We start from the raw sequence: 19178 nt of genomic DNA on the forward strand, positions 1-19178 counted from the left end.
ACATTAATCTTTTGAGCTGGTTTCTAATTCTAAAATTCTGCTACGGTTATAATAATAATAATGATAATAAAACATTTATCTGGTTTTAGATGGCATAGCAGAAGCATCTGGGTGGGTTAGTGGATACAAGTTAGGCCAGGAACCAAGAAGACTTAGCTAGATCTGTTATGGCTACACGTCTTGAGAAGACCATCTACCCTAGGTGCCTCCACTTCCTTTCATCTCACTCTGTTAGCTCTCTGTAGTCTGACTTCAGACCTCACCCTTCAAAAATGCTTACTCCGGAGTTTACTAATGATCTGAGTTGAATTCTGGCCTCAGTACTTACTAGCCATGTCACCTTGGGCAAGTCACTGCTTCCTGTTTACCTCAGTTTCCCCATCTGTAAAAGAAGCTGGAGATGGACATGACAAACCATTCCCCCGTCTCTTCTAAGAAAACCCCAAATGGGGTCATGAAAAGCCAGACCTGACTTAACAATGAGACTATTTCACAAACATTGTATTGTTTTATTCTCACAACAACCCTGAAAAACTTTTTTTTTTTTTTTTTTTTTTTTTTTTTTTAGTTTTTGCAAGGCAATGGGGTTAAGTGGCTTGCCCAAGGCCACACGGCTAGGTCATTATTAAGTGTCTGAGGTCGGATTTGAACTCAGGTCCTCCTGACTCCAGGGCTGGTGCTCTATCCACTGCGCCATCCAGCTGCCCCTTTGAAAGACTTTTTTAGGGGGACTTGACCTAGGACTTCATTTGTCTAAGGAGCATCCAGTGAGGAAACTCCTTCTATCAATGGAGATCAGCACCTGTTTTCAGTCTTTTATAGTTAACCAGAATACTGAAAAGGATGACTTGTCCAAGGTCACAAAGCCAGTTGTGTCAGAGGCAGGATTCACACCCAGGTCTTCCTGCCTCCTCTCTATCCAATATACTTCACAATGATTTTTATTGATATATGCCCATTTTACACCATGGTTTAATCACCCATGGGCATATAACTTTCAAGTATCAGAAGCGGGATTTTGAACCCTGTTCTCTGTCATCTCCAGTCCTGTGTTAAACCACTAAACCACAAAGTTCATAACTCTAGAAATGACAGACTTCTTCCACCTCTCATTTTACAGATGAGGAAACTGAGGCAAACAGGATACAGTGACTTGCCTAAGGTCACATGGTTAATAAGTATTTGAGGCTGAATTAGAACTCAGAAAGATGAATCTTCCTGACTCCAAGCCTGTCTCTCTATGCACTCTGGCGCCCTGGTACCAACTAACTGTCCTGGCACATAGTAGGTGCTTAATAAATGTTTGCTGGTTGAGGGATTACTAACTGTAGGAAAATTAATTTCCATTCATTCTCTTTTTGATTCCCCTCCTCCCACCTAGTGAAGTAGAGATTATTGTTACTCCCATTTACAACCTCAGTTTTCTCATCTATAAAACTAATATATAATTTTAATATATATAAAAATAAAACTAAAAATACAAACCTGCCTAACAAGGATATAATGAAGATCATCAATCCTTGAATGAGCCTTCATTAAGGAAGGCATATGTATCTTGATGGTGCAGTTTCTAGAGTATTGGGTCTGGAGTCAGGAAACCCCAAGTTCAGATCCAGACTCAGACGTGTATTTGTTATGTGACCTTGTGCAAATCATTTCCTCACCATCTGCCTCAGTTTCCTCATCTGTAAAAGGGGAATAACAATAACACCTCCTTAAAGAACATAATAGTTGTAAATCACTTAACACAGTGGCTGCCACCTAGAAAGTGTTGGTGATTGTTATCACTTCATATCTGCCTCAGTTTCCTCAACTGTAAAATGAGGTAATGATAGCACCTACCTCCCAGGTTGTTGTGAAGATCAAAAGGCAAATAATGGGTATTTAATAAAAGCTTTTCTTTCCTTCTCCTCCTCACCATCCCAAGCCATCACTCAAGCCCAGAGTTTAAATCTCTAGGGAGAGAGATACCCTCTAGCCTAGCCAGAGAGGTTAAGGACTGTCCCCAAGGACACACACAGCTAGTAAGAGTCAGAGGCAAGATTTGAACTTGGGTTACTTTGACTCCAGAACCAGTTTCCTTTCAGTTATATAACACAGTTAAGCTTAAGGGAAATCTCCAAGGACACACAACTGGTAAGAGAAAGAGGCCAGATTTGAACCCGGGTTCTCTGACTCCAGAGTCACTTTTCTTTCAATTGAACCACCATCAAATGTGCACAAATGGTATCAGGAATGCAAAGAAATGCCACTTAGAGGCCAGTTATTAGATCTATAGTCTTATTGCTAGCAGTTAGTATGGAAATCTGAGGACACTCTGCCCTCTGGCGATCACCACCTGGCATAGCATACCCACACCCGGATCTCTGCAGAGGGAGAGAATTCTCTCTGGCCACACTCTCCCCTAAAGGTGGGAGCGGTCAGGGTACATCAATAGATACCACAAAATCTGGGGGATATGAGTCTTCTAATCCAACCCCTTCACCTTAGATCTGCATCGATGACCAATAGTTATGAAGTCCTCTAAAACTTTTAGAAATATCTTTTTTGATTCTCAAGCCAACCATGGGAGGTATATGTCATTCTCATTCTCATTTTACAGATGGAGAAACTGAGGCAGCCAGCAGTTAAAGTGACTTACCCAGCAAGTCCTCGAGGCTGGATTTGAACTGATGTCTTCTTGGCTCTATCCTCTATTCGAGGATATATCCCATGCCCCAAAATTCCAGAGTGCAGAACCAGATTAAAATGTCACTGGGATATGATTAACAAAATAAGTAAAAAAAATACAATACAGCATAGATAATGTTTATTTGTGGTTTTCTAAGTCAATATATGGCCCAATTTGTATCTGTCCTTCATTATTGAAGAAGACCATGACATAAGGGAGATGATGCCATGACAAGCACGTGAATTGGATTGGGGGTGGTGGTGTCTGTGCTAAGTCACCAGTCTCAGTTTCTCCTCCAGAGCTGCTTGCATCCAGTAGCCAGATATGGATCAGAACCACTGGAGATGGCCTGAATTTGAGACAGTCAGGCTTAAGTGACTTGCCCAAGGTCATACAGCTAAGTATCTAGTGTCTGAGTTAGGATTTGAACTCCCATCCTCCTGACTTCAAGGTCAGTGTTCTATCCACTGCACCACCTAGCTGTCCATCAGAAGTTATATATACCCCATAAATGTTCCATGATTAGTCATGGTTGCATTTCATGTAAAGAACATGAAATATTATATATAAGGAAAATTAAATATAAGGAAAAATTCTATATAAGGATAAACAAAAATTACATGTTAGGAAAAGAGGGGAAGAACTTTTTTAGGAAGGGGAAGAGGAAGCAATTGATTTTTTCTGTCTCAGATCCCCCCAATTTAAAAAAAAACGAATTGCTGACTTTTGTCTTCCGACTCCTTCTGATGGCATCTTTTAAACATTTAAACCTAAGCATTTTTATACATGGATCATGTCTTTTTCATCTCAGGAGTCCCTTGCTAGGGATTTGCCAGAAAGGTAGAAATATGCATCCTTCCTTTGGCCACTTATCTGTGACTCAAAGCTCAATATTCTTTTAATGATCTATTCTTCTTGTGAACAACGGAGCCTTGGCAGAAAAGACTCAAATGCCAGAATTGGAATTTTACCTCTCATTTTATAGGAGGGGAAACTGAGGGTCAAAGTAAAGTGATTTCCCCCAAAGCTCTCAGAGACAGACTTTTTGAGTTCACCTCCAGTGATCTCATAACCCTCTTCCCATGTCCCCTACTTCCAACCACCCAGATCTTTCTATGTCTATCCAGGGTTCACATCATTTGTCAGTCCCCATAATGGGAGGTCTATGTGGCCCTGATTTGACTCCTTCCTTCCAGCCCAGAAAATGAAGTATGGGAGTATGGGAGACAATTCAGGTCCTGCCTTCCAGCTGGGTCTCCTCGGATTGTCACAGAATCTTATTGGGGAGGGAGCTTGGGGGTGGGGGTTGCTTGGGAGTGTGTGTGGGGGATGTTGCTGGTTTCAAAGACCACCTCATCCAATTCACACTGGAACAAGGGCCCTTCCCCAACATCCTTGATGAATAGGCATCCATCTCCTGCTGGGATCTACAACATTAACAAATTCCCTGAATTTGGTGGGGATTCTGGGGGAGGCTCTTGGGTCTTCTTGCCTCCATCTCGAGACTCCCCCCCTGCACCTAGCTGCTTTTTCCACATATCTCTGCCGCACCCCCCCCATTTGTTTTTTTGAACCTGATTCTGCCTCTCTCTCATCTCAGGCTCCTGCCAGTAGGGGATTGCCTTCCATTGTCTGGGTCCGAGAGGGCAGCAAGCTGCCTGTTTTCCTCAGAGAAGTTTTGGAAGTGGGAGGTCTCTTGCCCACAACAGGCCCCCTTGTCCATGCTCTCTTCAGATGATTTCCTTGACCTATTACATAATTCTAGGCTTCACTTGGGCATCTTCCCGCCTTGGGAGCAGGCCAGGAAAGGTCTCTGTGATGACCTTAATATGATGCACTGAGCTTATTAGCAAGCCTAGGGACAGCAACTTTTATGTCTCAGCTCTGAAGTGGAGAAGGACCAGTGGGTGGAGAGGAGGGCAGCAGCCCAACAGGGGATGTCTGTTCCCCTTCAGGAGGAGGGGAGGGTGCTGGGGACTCATCCCTTTGGCAGGGGGAGGACACTGGTTGGCATGCAGAGTGACCTTGCTGACCAGCCCAGGGCAGAGCTCCTCACAGATACCCAGGCAGCTTGGCGCATCGAACATTCTTCTCTAAAGTTCAAAGGCATCTCATTAGCCACTTCCTGTGAATATGACTGCATTTGGGGACTGTCTCTCCTTCCTTTCTTCCTTCCTTCCTTCCTCCCTCCCTCCTTCCCTAACTTCCTTTCTTTCTTCCTCCCTCTCTTTCTCTCCATTTGTCCCTCTCTCTCTTTCTTTTCCTTCCTTCCTTCCTTCTGTCCTTTTCCCTTCATTTTCTTCTTTCCATCTTTCTTTCTTTCTTTCTTTCTTTCTTTCTTTCTTTCTTTCTTTCTTTCTTTCTTTCTTTCCTTCCTTCCTTCCTTCCTTCCGTCCTTTTCCCTTCATTTTCTTTCCTTCCTTCCTTCCTTCCTTCCTTCCTTCCTTCCTTCCTTCCTTCCTTCCTTCCTTCCTTCTCTTCCTTCCTTCCTTCCTTCCACCAACATTTAATAATGTAATAAGATTGATATAAGAGAGTAAAAATTGATTACTTTCTGTGTACCTGGGGATATAAACAAATGAGAAACAGGAAAACATGGAGATAATCTTCACACAGCTGGTGCTTAATAAATGTTGAATTGGAAAAAGGAAAAAAAAAACTACTAAAATGTGTGACTACTGTGGAAGAAGGATTGCAGTTTGTTCATAGCTAAGTACAAGGTAATCTCCAGGTAGATAAAGGCTATGAGAGGATCAGAAACAGGCCAGTGTAGGAAGCACTCTCCTCTAAAGGAAGCCAGGAGTTTTAAGAGACCAAGGTGAGGGAGGGCATGGAGGCCAGCCTGTACTAAAGCATGGAGAGTGGAGATGAAGTGTCAGCTTCTGCTTTAGAGTCAGAAAAATCCAGAAGCATCACTGAGGGGGTAGGAAAAGTGATTTTTTCCCCCCAACAATCTTCAGTTTTCCTCCAGGGACTCTTTGTGAGGTCCTTGGGTCTCTGTCTGCCCTATAGAGATGAGAAATACTCACACTCTTGGATTGAAGGAAGGCCAAAGTACAACATTTGGAGGCAGAATAGCAAGGTTAGAAGTCTGGCTTTGCTTTTTATTTCTGTGTGACCTTGGACAAATCACTTCTTTCTGGGCTTCGGTTCCTTCATCTGTAAAATGAGAAAGTAAACTAGATGATAGCAAAATACAGTAGAAAGAAAACTAACTTTGGAGGAAAAGGACTTGGGTTCAAATTCTACCATTTTAACTTGTGCGACCTTGGACAAATCATTTAATTTTGGGAGACTCAGTTTCCTCATGTATAAAATAAGGTGATGGGAACAGAGGGTCTCTGAGTCTTTCTTGACTCTGAATCTATGATCACCTGACTTTATTTTTAAATTTTATTGCTATCACAGTCATTTTTCAGATATCCACATCCACTCCTCACCAACCAGGGATGCTTCCCTTGCATCCAAGTAAAGCTATTAAGGGAGTCTTTCCAACAGATCCACCTCAGCTGATGAGATGCCAAAGTACCTACCTCTATAAGGGTGCCGACAATTACATGGCCATTAACTGTGTTTTAGCAATTTTATTTTCATTATTGTGCAGTAGATGACTTTGGCTCATAGATCTAGAGATGGCAGAGACTTCAAATATCATTGATCCAACCCCATCATTTTAAAAGTGAGGAAACAGAGGTCAAGGAACTTGAAGTGATTTCCCTCCCAAGAATCACAGAGATTGCATCAGAAAGGAGATTGAAACTTGAATTCTCTGACTCTAGAACTGGTGCTCATCACATTGTCTTGCCTCCAATTCTTGGGGTTCCTTCCAGTCTTAGTCCTGATAATGGTTCATGGTAGGGAATAAAGGGACAGGAAGGTGGACATAGTGGACAGAGCCCTGGGCTTAGAATCAGGAAGACTCACCATCCTGAGTTCAAATGTGACGTCAGACACTTTAGCTGTCTGCTTCTGAGCAGGTCAATTTACCATATTTGCCTCAGTTTCCTCATCTGTAAAATAAACTATAGATGGAAATGGCAAACCACCCCAGGATCTTTGCAAGTCACTTTACCTTGTTTACCTCAGTTTCTTCATCTGTAAAATAAGCTGCAGAAGGAAATGGCAAATCACCCCAGGATCTTTCCCAAGGAAACCCCAAAATGGGATCATGAAAAGCTGTACATGACTGAACAGCAGAACCACATTTGAAATTTCTTCCTGCCTTAATTCTGAAAAGGACTCATACTTAAGAAGAAAGGACATTGGAGTCAGAGGACCTGATTTGGATCTTGAATACTTTGTAGTCCTGGGAAATCCTCAGTTTCTTTAAGGGTCAAATAAAGAGGATAGGCTAAGAGGCCAGCTCTCAATCTGTGTTCCTAGGGTCCTTTGCTTATCTTGGGAAGGGATCCCAGGGAGGTGGGATCAGCCTGCCTCAGGTCACCGAGCTCCTGATCATTTTACTAAGGTATTGGACCATCTCCCCATCTGCATGAATTTGCACGGGGGACTCACTGAGGAAAGTTCTCTCCATCCTCCTTCCTGGCTTTTCATAGAGGGAAGGTCCTCCTCTGATTCTGAAATCTGGATTGCTACCTCTAGAGGACCAAGGATCCTTAGCAATTCCTACTGAGACACCAACAGGTCATCTGCCCAATGTCACACAGGTACCACAGGATCAGAAGACCTTAAATCTGAACCTGAAGAGATCCGCAGAGACCATTTTACCTCTCTCCTTGTCAATACCTCATGGGGATGCCTGATAAATTCTACATCCGACTGAAATATCATCATCAAGGCTGAAAATAGTTATCTCTGTTAAGAATGGGTAGACTGACCAGTCTCTCAATCGGTCATTTTAAAACCATTAAAAAAAATGGAAAACAGATCTTTCTTTGACCCATTTCTCTGAGCCTGCCCTCCTCCCCCAATCCCGCCCTCACTGATTTCCCTCCTTCCCCCCCTTCCCCTTTTCCCAAATGAAGCCTTTTTCTCATCACTCTCTGGTGAGCCACTAGGGCTGGGGTAGACAAAGTCCACTTGTCAGCAATATTCTCTTAAAGTCTCTGTTCTCTTTTTTTTCCTCTGGGGTCCCCCTCACAAAAGCTCTATTATCAGATAGTTCTCTTAGCCAATAGATTTTCCCTCTCCCCTCCAGGGCTAATAAGGAGAAAGGTTGCCAGGCCGAACAAAGATGGGAGGATTTTCACTTGCAGTCATTCAGCTAAGACTAAAACCCTAACACCCGAACTCCGGGGAGGTGCTATTGTGTAGGACGTCGGATCCTGTCATCTGATCACTCTGAATGACTTCTTGAAACACGGGCCATTCATCAGTTTTGTAATTCACATCATTTGTCCTAAGAGAAGGGAAACATATTTCCCAGAGAGAAGGCTTTCAAGTCATTTTTGTACCTCGCGCTCCCCCTGAATGCCACATGTCTGACCATCATAGCTTGAGACTGTGCCTGTTTCTTTGTTAGGCACATCAGGAGGAAAAATAATCTTGAAATATTCAAATGCTTTCTCCAATCCCTCCACTCCCCCCCCCAGCCACCTCTCCCCCCCAGCACCCCCCCTTCACCTTAACATCTCCCCATGGAGACATGGTTTTCTTTGAGAGAGACAGATTTTTTTTAAAGTCACAACTCCCTAGATTTTGGTCCTAGAATCATAAATTTGGAGTGGGAAAAGACTTCAGAAGCCATCGTATTCAAAGCCTTTCCCCTGTTTTACAGATGAGGACCTAGAAGTAGCAGAAATTTAAGGGACCTGACCAAACTCAGAATTCCATTTCCCACCTCCACACCTTTGCCCAAGCTCCCCACCCATCCAGGCATTCTCTTTTCACCACAATCTCTTAGGAACCTGGTTCCTTTCAAGGCTCAGTTCAAGCCCTGCCACCGATCAGGAAGACTTTCTGGATTTCCTTTATTATTAGTGCCAGGTCTCTCCTGCCTTTGTCGAGTTTATGTCTTGTATTTTCCCTCTTAAAGACAGCGTGGGACAAAGGGAATGGGATGATAGCAAACTAGAGTCAGAGTCAGGAAGATTGGGATTTGAGGCTTATCCTCAAGCCAAATGACTGTATGACCCTGGAGGAGTAATTTTACCTCTAAGAGGCTATACGTTACAAGGCAGATGCTGGTCTGAATGACTCAAAGCTTTCCCTATATCAAAAAGATCACAGGTCATCTGCAAAAGAAAAAAAAATCTCTCTAACAGTGTCACTTTGTCGAGAGGAGGGGCTGGGTTTCATTTCTGACCCTGCATCCCCAACATCTCACCTGGATCAATTCTGGGAGATATGGGAGGAGGTTCCTTGTTCTGATTTCAGTGGTGTGTGAAAATTGTCTTTAGCTGAAGCAGACTCACAACTCTTCTACTTTTAAAGAACTTTCCTCAGGGTTTTAATAGGGGAAATCATTTGCCAAGGGTCACACAGCCTAGGCAGGACCAGAAGCCAAGAAGACTGGCCCTTTGCCCACTCCTTCTCGCCATATCCAACAGTAGCTGGAAAGTCAGTTCTCAGTGGGATGAGTTGGATGGTCTGTATGCTTTGCACAGGGGGTCCCTGAGTCTTGGAGAAGAAGTCCATGGAAGGAATCATTGTCCTGTTGGAGGGCTGGACTGTCTAGTAGACAAGGAGGGGCTTTTCTAGGACTGTGAGGCAGCCGGGCGTGACTTCTCCCATCATCTCCCACAGACAACTCCAACTGGGGATGCAACTGAATATCTTGGTATGTGTGGAAAAGCCCTTCATTGTCCTACATCGGGTACTTAAATTACTGGCTCATGGGGGCAGGGACCACATGTGTTTTTTTTTTTTCTTTGATTAGGTTGTGATGGTGGGTGGAAAACTCAAGGGACTAGGAACAGAGGGGGGGGCCACTGGCTACAAAAAAATGAATAAATCTACATGTCAGAACTTTTTATCGGAGAACAAAGTATCATTATTCCCATTTTAGAAGTGAATTAACTGAGGCCTGAGAGATATCCAACGACTCTTTCAAGATTATAAAACCGGGAAGCAGCAGAAAAGGACATGGGTCTTCAATCTGATTAGATTTAACAAGCATTTTTTAAAAGGACCTGCTAGATGCCAGACATTGTTTTGGGTAGGGCTGATACAAAGACACAAAATGAAATATATTCAGTCCTCCCAGAGCTTGTGTTTGTGAGAGAGGCAGAGAGACACTCAGAGAGGGAGCCAGAGAGACAGAGCTGCAGAGACAGAGGGGCAGAGGGAGGAAGAGAGTGAAATAGAGAAAGAGGTAGAGAAGAAAAAGAGAAAGAGGAGAGAAGACAGAATACTGAGAGACACAAAAAGACAGAGAAAGGGAAAATAACGAAGAAAGGAAGGAAGGAAGGAAAATCCTGTCTCCTGATGCAAAAGAACAACTCCTTAGTGACTATTCTGTCTTAAGTGTAGAATAATGAAAGCCTGGCAGACATCATTATCAAATTCGAGTAGAAATAGGCCGCTAAACCATACATAAAGTTTCTTGAGAAAACCACAAATTCACATTATGTTGTATTGTATTTTTATTTCTTAAAAATGTTTCCCAAATATATCCTAATCTGTGCACCAAATGTGAAGTTGAATGTTTGACACCTCTGGATAGTGGTTCAAGAGTTGCCTTAGAAATCAGGAAGACCTGGGTTCAAATCCTAGACATTTATTTAATTGTATGACCCTGGGCAAGTTGCTTAGCATTTCTGTGCCTTAATTTCATCTTCTTTTAAAATGATTGGGATAGACTTTAGAAATTTCCTCCTCCATAGGAATTTCTTTTGACAGATGAATTTATTCTCTCTCTCTCTCTCTCTCTCTCTCTCTCTCTCTCTCTCTCTCTCTCTCTCTCCTCCTCCTCCTCCCTCTCTCCCCTATCTATAATATATGTGTATATAATATACATATATATATATATATATATATATATTTAGATACCTAGAATCTTGTGTATAAATTCATCAGCTTTGGAAAGATTACACTGAGTATTAAGCTATAACCTTAGTCTCAAAATCAAACATTTTTCCTAATCATTGTAAAAGAAATTCTCTCTACAGTTTCTTCATCATAAACATATATTTGGATGTGAATGCAGGTATATTAACATGTATGTAGATTTATGCATACATACATTTGAGGGCATGCTTCCTGCTACTTGCCATGAGTGTGGGTCTGTTGCTCCAGGTTCCAACATTGCTGGTTAGAACTCTGATGACAGAGACCTTTCCCTTAGGGATCTAAGTTCTAATAGAAGGGAAAGAGACATAATGAAAACCTATGGAATAGGCAGTTTACAATCTGACAGGAAAGGGAGATAATGAAAAATTCATAAAATAATTGTTATCCAAAGGAGAGTGAGAAGCAAACTACTATGAGGAGTGTTAGGATGGAGAAATAAATCATAGAAAGGAGGTGGGGGGGGGCTTCCCTAGATGATATGGAAAAGGGATGAGAGTATTCTATTTCATCTCCACAGGGAAGTGAAGGAATGGATGGGTAGAATGAAGAAAGTTTCTTTTTCATCTAATGGTTATTAAAACTCCAACAGGAGCAGTGTGACAAGGGTTGATTCCTAGGGCACTGGGATTTATAGGATGCTGAGGACACAGGTAAGCCTCAAGTTTAGTTAGCAAGAATCAGAAACTTCCAGAAAGGCATCCTAGGTGATAGCTCTTTCCCAAGTCCTCTGTGCCTTGTCTCAACCACGTGGTGTTGTGTTGCTCTGAGGTGTGGAGCACACTTGTCCCAAATACCAAATAGCTAGCTACAACTCTGGTTGAAATAATTCTTTTCACTCTGTCCCCCTTGAGGGACCCCGACCCACTCCCCCCTTCCTTCCATTGGGGCCCACCATAATAACGGTCACCAGCACTGATCTTAGAAAAGCACACAGGTTTATTGCATATCAATCTCATGTATAAATTCATCATAGCATTGGAAAGATTACATTTGGTATACATTCCTAATCTACAGCATTACCCTCAAAATCAGCTTTTCCTAGTCATTATTTTAAAGGAATTTCTCTACACAAGTACATTTTTCTTTATCACAAGCATCAAAATGAAATTTTGCAAAAAAAATCGCTCATTTTAATTATTTTCTACACTTCATATCTTTTTTTAAAATCTCATTTATTCTCCCACAAGCGATTTTCATATTAATTCATTAAGAACTGCCCTCCCCCCTGTCATCTGAGCAGTTCCCGATTTCTAGTCCTGGACGTTGAACCTAATCACATATACATAAGTGCATCTACGGAATTTTTTTTTTCTGTTTTTAATAAAAATTTCACAAACAGACACGATAATGACCGCTAAACACGAGTCATGCACAGTTTACTTATAAACATAACCGAAGCAATATACAATCCGAAGTGAAACAGGACGAGCACCATCCGCTTTCTCAATGGTTTTGAAACATTATATGAGAACCAGACATTTACAATTTGATTATTTTTTTCCCAACACTATACAGCCCTAAAAGAAAAAAAAAACCAAAAACAACAACAAAGAACCTTAAATCAAACCGGTCTCGTAACAATGAGGAAAGGAACAACAGAAAATGCCTAAATTCAGGATTCTTAACAAGCGTGATATAACTATGTTTTTAAATTACTTTTTTTGTTTATTTTTTTTTTTCCTGCAGACTGGAGAAGATGTCTGGGCAAAGCATCTCTTGCTTGGAAGAGAGTGGCGATTGTGGAAGATACCACCAAAAGAAACCTTTCGAGTGACTGTTCACTAGTGAATTACACATTTGGAAAGTTGAGCTGCCTTCTTCATCTTTTTTTTCCAAAAGTGGTAATCATAAGAATCCATGATAGGCAAAATAATAATAATAATAATAATAATAATAATAACAATAACAATAATAATTATTGAAAAGAATAGGAGGTGGCGAGAGAGAGAAAGAGAGAGAGAGAGGGAGAGGAACGAAAAAGAGGGACATAGGGTATTAGCATCTGAAGCCGGAAGGGACCTTGGAGATCAACTCATCCAACCTTCCTCATTTTGCAGTTGAGGAAACTGAGGCCCAGTTAGGTGCAGTGACTTGCCCAAGGTCACAGAGCTCCCAAATGGCAAAACTGATATTAGAAGCCAGATCCTCTGATCTAGATTCAGCATTCTTTCTACTCATCCAGTTTTGCCACCCAGAAAAAAAAAACAAGTTCTTAGAATAATTCAAGGATGCTTTTATCACAGTATCACTCAGCACAAGAGAGAGAATTTCATGGCTTTGGGAGAACCGACAACCAACCAGGAACAGTTTTGCCTTCACATTGCTAATTGAGATCAGAACTTTTGTTAGGTCTTTAACAGGTAGCTAAGTGTGGGCAGCCCTTCTCCCTTACCTTGGTTACCCCTGACCCTGCTCTCTTTTTCCCAACCCCTTTAGATTTAGTAAATACACTTGGGCTGAATACTTTGAAATCATCTGGGTAGGAATGGGGTGGGAAGAGATATGTAAAATTCTTGTGTTTAGAGTCTAAAAAAAAGGAGGATAGAGATAAAGGAAACAAACTTCTGGGGCCTCAGCTGGCACATCAAAGGAAATAGTTTTTTGTCTCCTCCCTTGAAACAGTTTTCTTTCTCACGCCTACTTCTTCTGATCTGACCTGATATTTACTATATGTTCAACTACCTCTTCTCATTAAACTGGAGTCCAAGGACAAAACTTAAGAGCAAATTACATCGTCTGGGGAAGGGGAAGGGGACAACTGACCCGGACAGTCAAGTATAACAATCCACTGGTCGGTTCAGTCAAGCCACTGATATGGATGATGACTTTCATTGGATTTGACCCAACTGTGGTTGTTGTAAGTTCATTCTAGTAGGGCCTAAACTTGATACATGAGAAAAGTTAGTGGTCACCTGGTGGAAGAGGGAAATAAATATGTCATCACCACTGATTGAATATGGCAGTATATCTGGAATGGCAGCAATGTGACCTCCACTCACCATTGATCTTCTTCATCCCCCTAGGGTGGGACGGTGATTTAGCAACTGGGCCAGTCATGTCATTTCGGTCCCTTGTGGTCATCACTCTATGGCTGCCAGTGATGGAAACAACATGAATTTTCACGAGATTGAAAGAGACCAAGCAGGTTGCTTGAACTCTCTCCTGCTTCCAATAGGGTGTCTTGACATTGCCACCACCTTTAAGATTCCACCAGAGGGTCTCTAACTGGTGTTTTGCATTCTTGATCTAGAATCATCTGAATGAAGGTAGAAACCTTGATGCCTAGGCTTCCCTGAAGCTTATAGTAAAAAAGAAGACCTCACTTCAGATTAGGGGAATCCAACATTTTTTTTAGGAAAAACCATTCCAGGGACAGGCAAATCATAGGAATTAAGTGCTTTTTTCTTTTTTAAAGATCTGAAGTACAAATGATGAAACAGAAGGACCTCACTTCTAAGCAGAAATCTCATGAGCTCTAATTGACTTGGGATGAAACAAAACAATTAGTTCAGGAGCTTCAAATGTGTAAGCAAGGCTCTTGTGGGGAGTGAGGAGAAGACATTGTGCAGACACATGGGGTTGTCACATAAAAGAATTTCACTTATTCTGCTTAGCCCCAAAGGATAGAACCAGGACCGATGGATGGGAGTTACAGAGAGGCGGGTTTCAACTCCACATAAAAGGAAAAAAAATGTCCTAACAATTCTGTCAAAAAATGAATGAGGCTGCCTTTTGGGGGACTAGGGGAAAAGGAAAGGGAGGATAATGAGTTCTCTCAACAAAGAGTGGATAATTACTTGCTGGGAATGCCAGAGAGGAGAGTCATGCTTTGGCTCCAGGTTGGACGAGATGACCTTTGGGGTCCTATTTGACTCTGAGAATCTAGGAGCAGCAGAAAAGCTGAGTATTTTACTCTATTAACAGAAAGTAGGAGGAATTAAGTGGTAATGAAAAATGCTAACCCTCATTGCTTTTGATGTTGCCATTGGATGTAGGTGTGAGAGTGTGTGTGTGTGTGTGTGTGTGTGTGTTTAATATTTCTGCTGATGGTCTCAGCTTGCCTAATTTGAGAAAGATGGGTCCAAGTTCTCCTTAAAGAACAGGGAAATAAATTTTCTCCTTCAGCCCCCACCTTCCACTTTAACCTTTCAAAGGGAAAAGATTACAGTCAGAATTTGCATCAAAGGGGATTTGAGCAGAAAAATATAATCTATCTTGAGCAGAGAAATTCCTCTACAGCATTTAACGGGTCTAACCAAATGGAGAATCGGCAGACACAGGCATGTAGAGGTAAACATTTTGATCTGTAAGTTTTGCTTAGCGTTGACAAGGACAAGTGAATGAGCCTCCCACATTCACATCTTTTTCTAATCAGTCCTCCCCTCCCATTTTCCCCAAAGAAGAATCATCCTCAACCTGCTAAATTGTGCAAAAGCAACCTATCCACAAAAACTTAATGCTTGAGCTGTTGACAGGTAAACTTATATCATAAAAGAGAAAAGCTGAGGTTCATTATTGTACTAGAAAAAGAAGGAAAGAGAAAGACGGAAGGAAGGAAGGAAAGAAGGAGGGAAAGAGAGGAGAAAAAGAAGGAATAGAGAGGAAGGGAAGAAGGAAGGAAGGAAAGAGAAGAAAGAAAAAGAAAACAGAATCACTTAGATTCTGAGCTATCAAAGCCAGTTGACCATCAACTCAAACCCCAGGATTCCCTTCTCTTGCAACTACCACCCTGATCGATAGATATTTCTATTGCTAAAGTTTGCACTTTGACTATTTATAGCTATCATCAATTGTCTTTGTGAATGCATCAGTTGTACTTGAAAACAACAGGAATCAACCTGATTGAGTTTTTTTCCTTTTTTTTTTTCCTTTTCCCATTTCTTTCCATAAATAAACACTGTAAAGTTCTTGGCAATATGGCACTTTTACCTCAAAGGCTGCCCTGGCTAAAAAACACCTTGGTTCACAGTTACCTCTATTTACAATAGAACATTTTCCTTTAAAGGGCAACTTAGGCAAGGTTCTTGTTCCCCTCCCTTTCCCCCACCTCTCTCTTCTTGTTGGGTCATTACATTTTTTTCTTTCCTTTCCTTCCAAACAATAAAAGAAATAAATAGAACACTTATCCTAAATGCAACTGTAATCGAAAATCAAATTTAACACAACATATGATTGTCTGGAAAATTGGCAGCAATGACAGCGGGATCAATTAGGGGGTATTTGGCACATTAATTTTTTTTAAAAAAAATTGTCCTACTCCCTGGTTATCAATCATACAACACGCAACCTTAATACACAATTTTGGTCCTTCACTAGATACTTATATTAACATTATTTTTTTCACAATGAGGATATCTAATGCCAAAAAAATACTGTTAATGAAGAAACGAAAAAGAAAAGAATTAGAAAAAAATTACAAGTTATATACAGATTAAGGTAAATTCCATCAGGAAAAAAAAATTATTATTTTAAATTGGCCCCTATGGGAATAATTTAAAACCCATTAACATGGGCAAGTACTGTGGTGCTGGAGGATGGATGGATGTTTCCAGGAAAGGAATGTTCTAGTTTAAACTCTTTAGAGCCTGGCTAAAGATGGTGGACACAGTTCGGTGCTTGAGCCGCGTCTTGCCAAGATCTTGTGCAAACATTGGAAACAGGAGTTAAATAGTGTCTTGTGAATCCAGAGTCCGAGGCACACATATGAACTTGGCGACTTAAAGGTCTCTGACCCCCTTGGGGAGCCACAGAGAGAGCAAACTGAAGTGGCTATTTGTTCTTCCAGTCCACATCATAGGGAGAGAGCAGGGCACAGTTCTGGGATGACCCAAGAATGGCCAACAAGTCCCAAATCTTGAATAGGGAGGTGCGGACCCAGGGACAACAGAAGCAAGACCCCTTGGGTCTCGGGGGAATTCAGCATATAAGAGACCAAGGGCCCCCTTTTCGCTTGCCTCAGTTGCACTTCTGAGTCCTAGTTGGCTCATGTCAGCCCAAACTTGTGAAATTTAGGCGCCATGGATGCATTGCCAGTAGACCTCCCATTGGGCAAAAATAGGGGTTCCCTAGCTCTAACTACAAGTCACTTAGTGGCAGGCACATTTCTTAGTCCCAACCATGGGGCAGTCCTATCTGCAATGACACCATGTCTAAGAATGGCTCAGGAAGGTCCTTAATTTTTATTCTAATAGGATTTTTACACACAGTCTCCATGAGCCTCCATTTTCACTTTTCCATGTGGACAAACAGGATCAGAGAGGGAGGAAAAAAAAGGAGGGGCAAAGAAAAGAAAGTCCAGGGTTGTCCTAAAGGATTTAAAAAGCACATACCATCCCTATGCTGTGCTTGAGACTAGTTAATGTCCAAGAGGGAGCTGATAGTTCAAATCAATGCAAAACTAGTTAAAAAAAAAATTTGCGAGTAATTTCAGATTTTTAAAAAAATACTTTAAAAAATTCATGAGCTCAAAGAGAATCTGTAGCAACAAGATTACTAAAACCGTTATTTCTGTCCTTTTCATTCTATACGAAAAAAAAAATTCTGACAACTTAAAAAAATGATCTATCTCTTTAGAGCCTGATTAGATTTATCCTTTTCCCTTAAGAAATGCCATTCAGGTCCCCTGAAATGGCCACATGGCTTTCATTTCAGATTAAAAATTGTACATTAGCTGGTCTGGGGTGGGGGAGGAGGGATGCTGTCTCACAACTCTAATGAACTAGGTTTTGATTGCTGTTAACGTTCTATTATTGTACCACAGATTAGCCGTGTTTCCAAAAACTATTCTTAGAGATGGTGAAATCCTGGGACTGCTTCAGGGATTCTCTGGGTTCTGAGGTTCAGTTTGAGAAATCAGAGAGAAACGAAGGTGGGTAGATTAAAAAAAAAAACAAACAAACCAAAAAATAACAAAAAACCAGGCGTTGCAGATCACAGGTGAAGAGTTCTGTTTCCCCAGCCCAAAGCCTAGAGACTTCCCTGAGGATCTCTGCTCTGTCTTTCCATTGTCCAGAATTTCTGAAAGGGGGCAATAATAGTATGGTAGTCTTCCCATTCTGGACTCTGTCCCCAGTGCCTCCGTGACCTCTCAGAGGTGGTTAATGGAGTTGAAGGCCCCCGTCTCTGATGCTGCTCCCGCCATGTTCAACCAAGCGTCCAGAGAATTCTGGGAGGAAGCGTGAAGAGGAGCGTTCTCAGAAAGAGAAAGCATCATTGCATAAGCCTGGTGGGAAGGAAAAAGACCACAACACAGACAAACAGCAAGGGAGATGAGTGATTAGATCTCTGTAATATAGAGAAATCCTAGATCTGGGGCCCAGATATTCCCTGGGAGACCACCCTGGAAAACCACCCAGACAGCCTCACCTTTACAAGGACATGACCTTCTTTTTCCATGCCCAGAACACTCTGTTCTACACTTCTCTTTTGTATATTGTGGACATTTGTATTTTGGTCTCCATGAGGGAAGGGACCTATCATGACTGTACCTCCCTGGGGTGAGAATGATATAATCCCGGGAGTACGACAATTGTTGTCGTTGTCAGCAAGAATGAACAAAGCCCGCCCTGTCAGATGACAGTGAGCCTGGACCTTAAGTTGGAGAATAGGAATAGGTCAGCCTATCTTATTTTTTGCAGGGACCCTTATCAAAGCCAAACTCAAGGGGATGGAGTGCCATGATTATCCTGGGTCAACAGAATGATGAAACACCATCATACTTTGTTGCCCTAAATCATCAGTTAAATAACCCAAATCTATGGTTCAGAAAAAAAAACCACTTTCTTTTTATTTTTGATAATATCAGTGATCTGAACTCAAAACAATGCCACTTTTTAAATGTTTATTGATTGACTGATTGATTGATTGAGTCAATATGAAATATTTCTATTGAAGCACTCAGTGTGATTTTTATAAATGACTTCTTGTTGGACATGATCGAATTCATAGAGAAAAACAAAAACGAAATGAAACATTTCCTGTCCACTCCTACAGGGGATGCCCTTCACAGGGTTAGTAAAGAGACAAAAGACAGAGACATACAAATGGCTTGTGCCAAGCCCCCATCTGTGTTCTCCTCTCAGCCTACCTAGACAGACAAGGTAACTTAAGCCTCTTTTTTAGTTAGCACCTGTACTTGGTTGGGTATTGCCTAGAACACGGAAAAGAAATCAATCCCACTCTCTAGGGTCTTAGATATGGAATGAAGTCATATTATAGTAAATAATAGAGAGGGGATTTGAACCCAAATCTTCCTGGCTCTTCTTAGCCTAGGACTTTATCATGTGTCTCAAACAGCTTCTCTCTTAAGAGAACAGAAAGATATTTGCTCCGAGTCTGTTCCATTCCCCCCCCCCCCCCACTTCCCTTATCTCTGGAATCCACACTATGTATGTGCAAAAGCTTTTAAACGAGAAGACATTTGGAACTTCTTTTGAGAAAAGGCTCTAAACAATTTAAAATTAAGGGGCTGCTTCCACTTGTCTCCTTTCCTGGAAACTGTACATGTTTTGGTCTGAATGCCAATCTGAGAATGCCT

The 19178-nt window shown here is 41.6% G+C and overlaps 1 protein-coding gene across 5 annotated transcripts in view; it reads right to left on the reverse strand.

The window, feature by feature from the left end:
* Positions 1-11521: 11521 nt before the first annotated feature.
* Positions 11522-19178, reverse strand: part of PRDM16 (PR/SET domain 16) — a 385859-nt gene continuing 378202 nt past the window's right edge. For 2 of the 5 annotated variants that reach the window (XM_074218667.1, XM_074218666.1), the window contains exon 15: positions 11522-17864. In XM_074218667.1, coding sequence (XP_074074768.1) covers positions 17730-17864 — 135 coding nt within the window. In that variant the 3' untranslated portion in view covers positions 11522-17729. The remainder of the gene's footprint in view (positions 17865-19178) is intronic. The other 3 variants (XM_074218664.1, XM_074218663.1, XM_074218665.1) reach the window with 2 other exon arrangements.

This window comes from Macrotis lagotis, chromosome 1 (genome assembly GCF_037893015.1).
Source record: "Macrotis lagotis isolate mMagLag1 chromosome 1, bilby.v1.9.chrom.fasta, whole genome shotgun sequence".
NCBI classification, from domain to species: domain Eukaryota; kingdom Metazoa; phylum Chordata; class Mammalia; order Peramelemorphia; family Peramelidae; genus Macrotis; species Macrotis lagotis.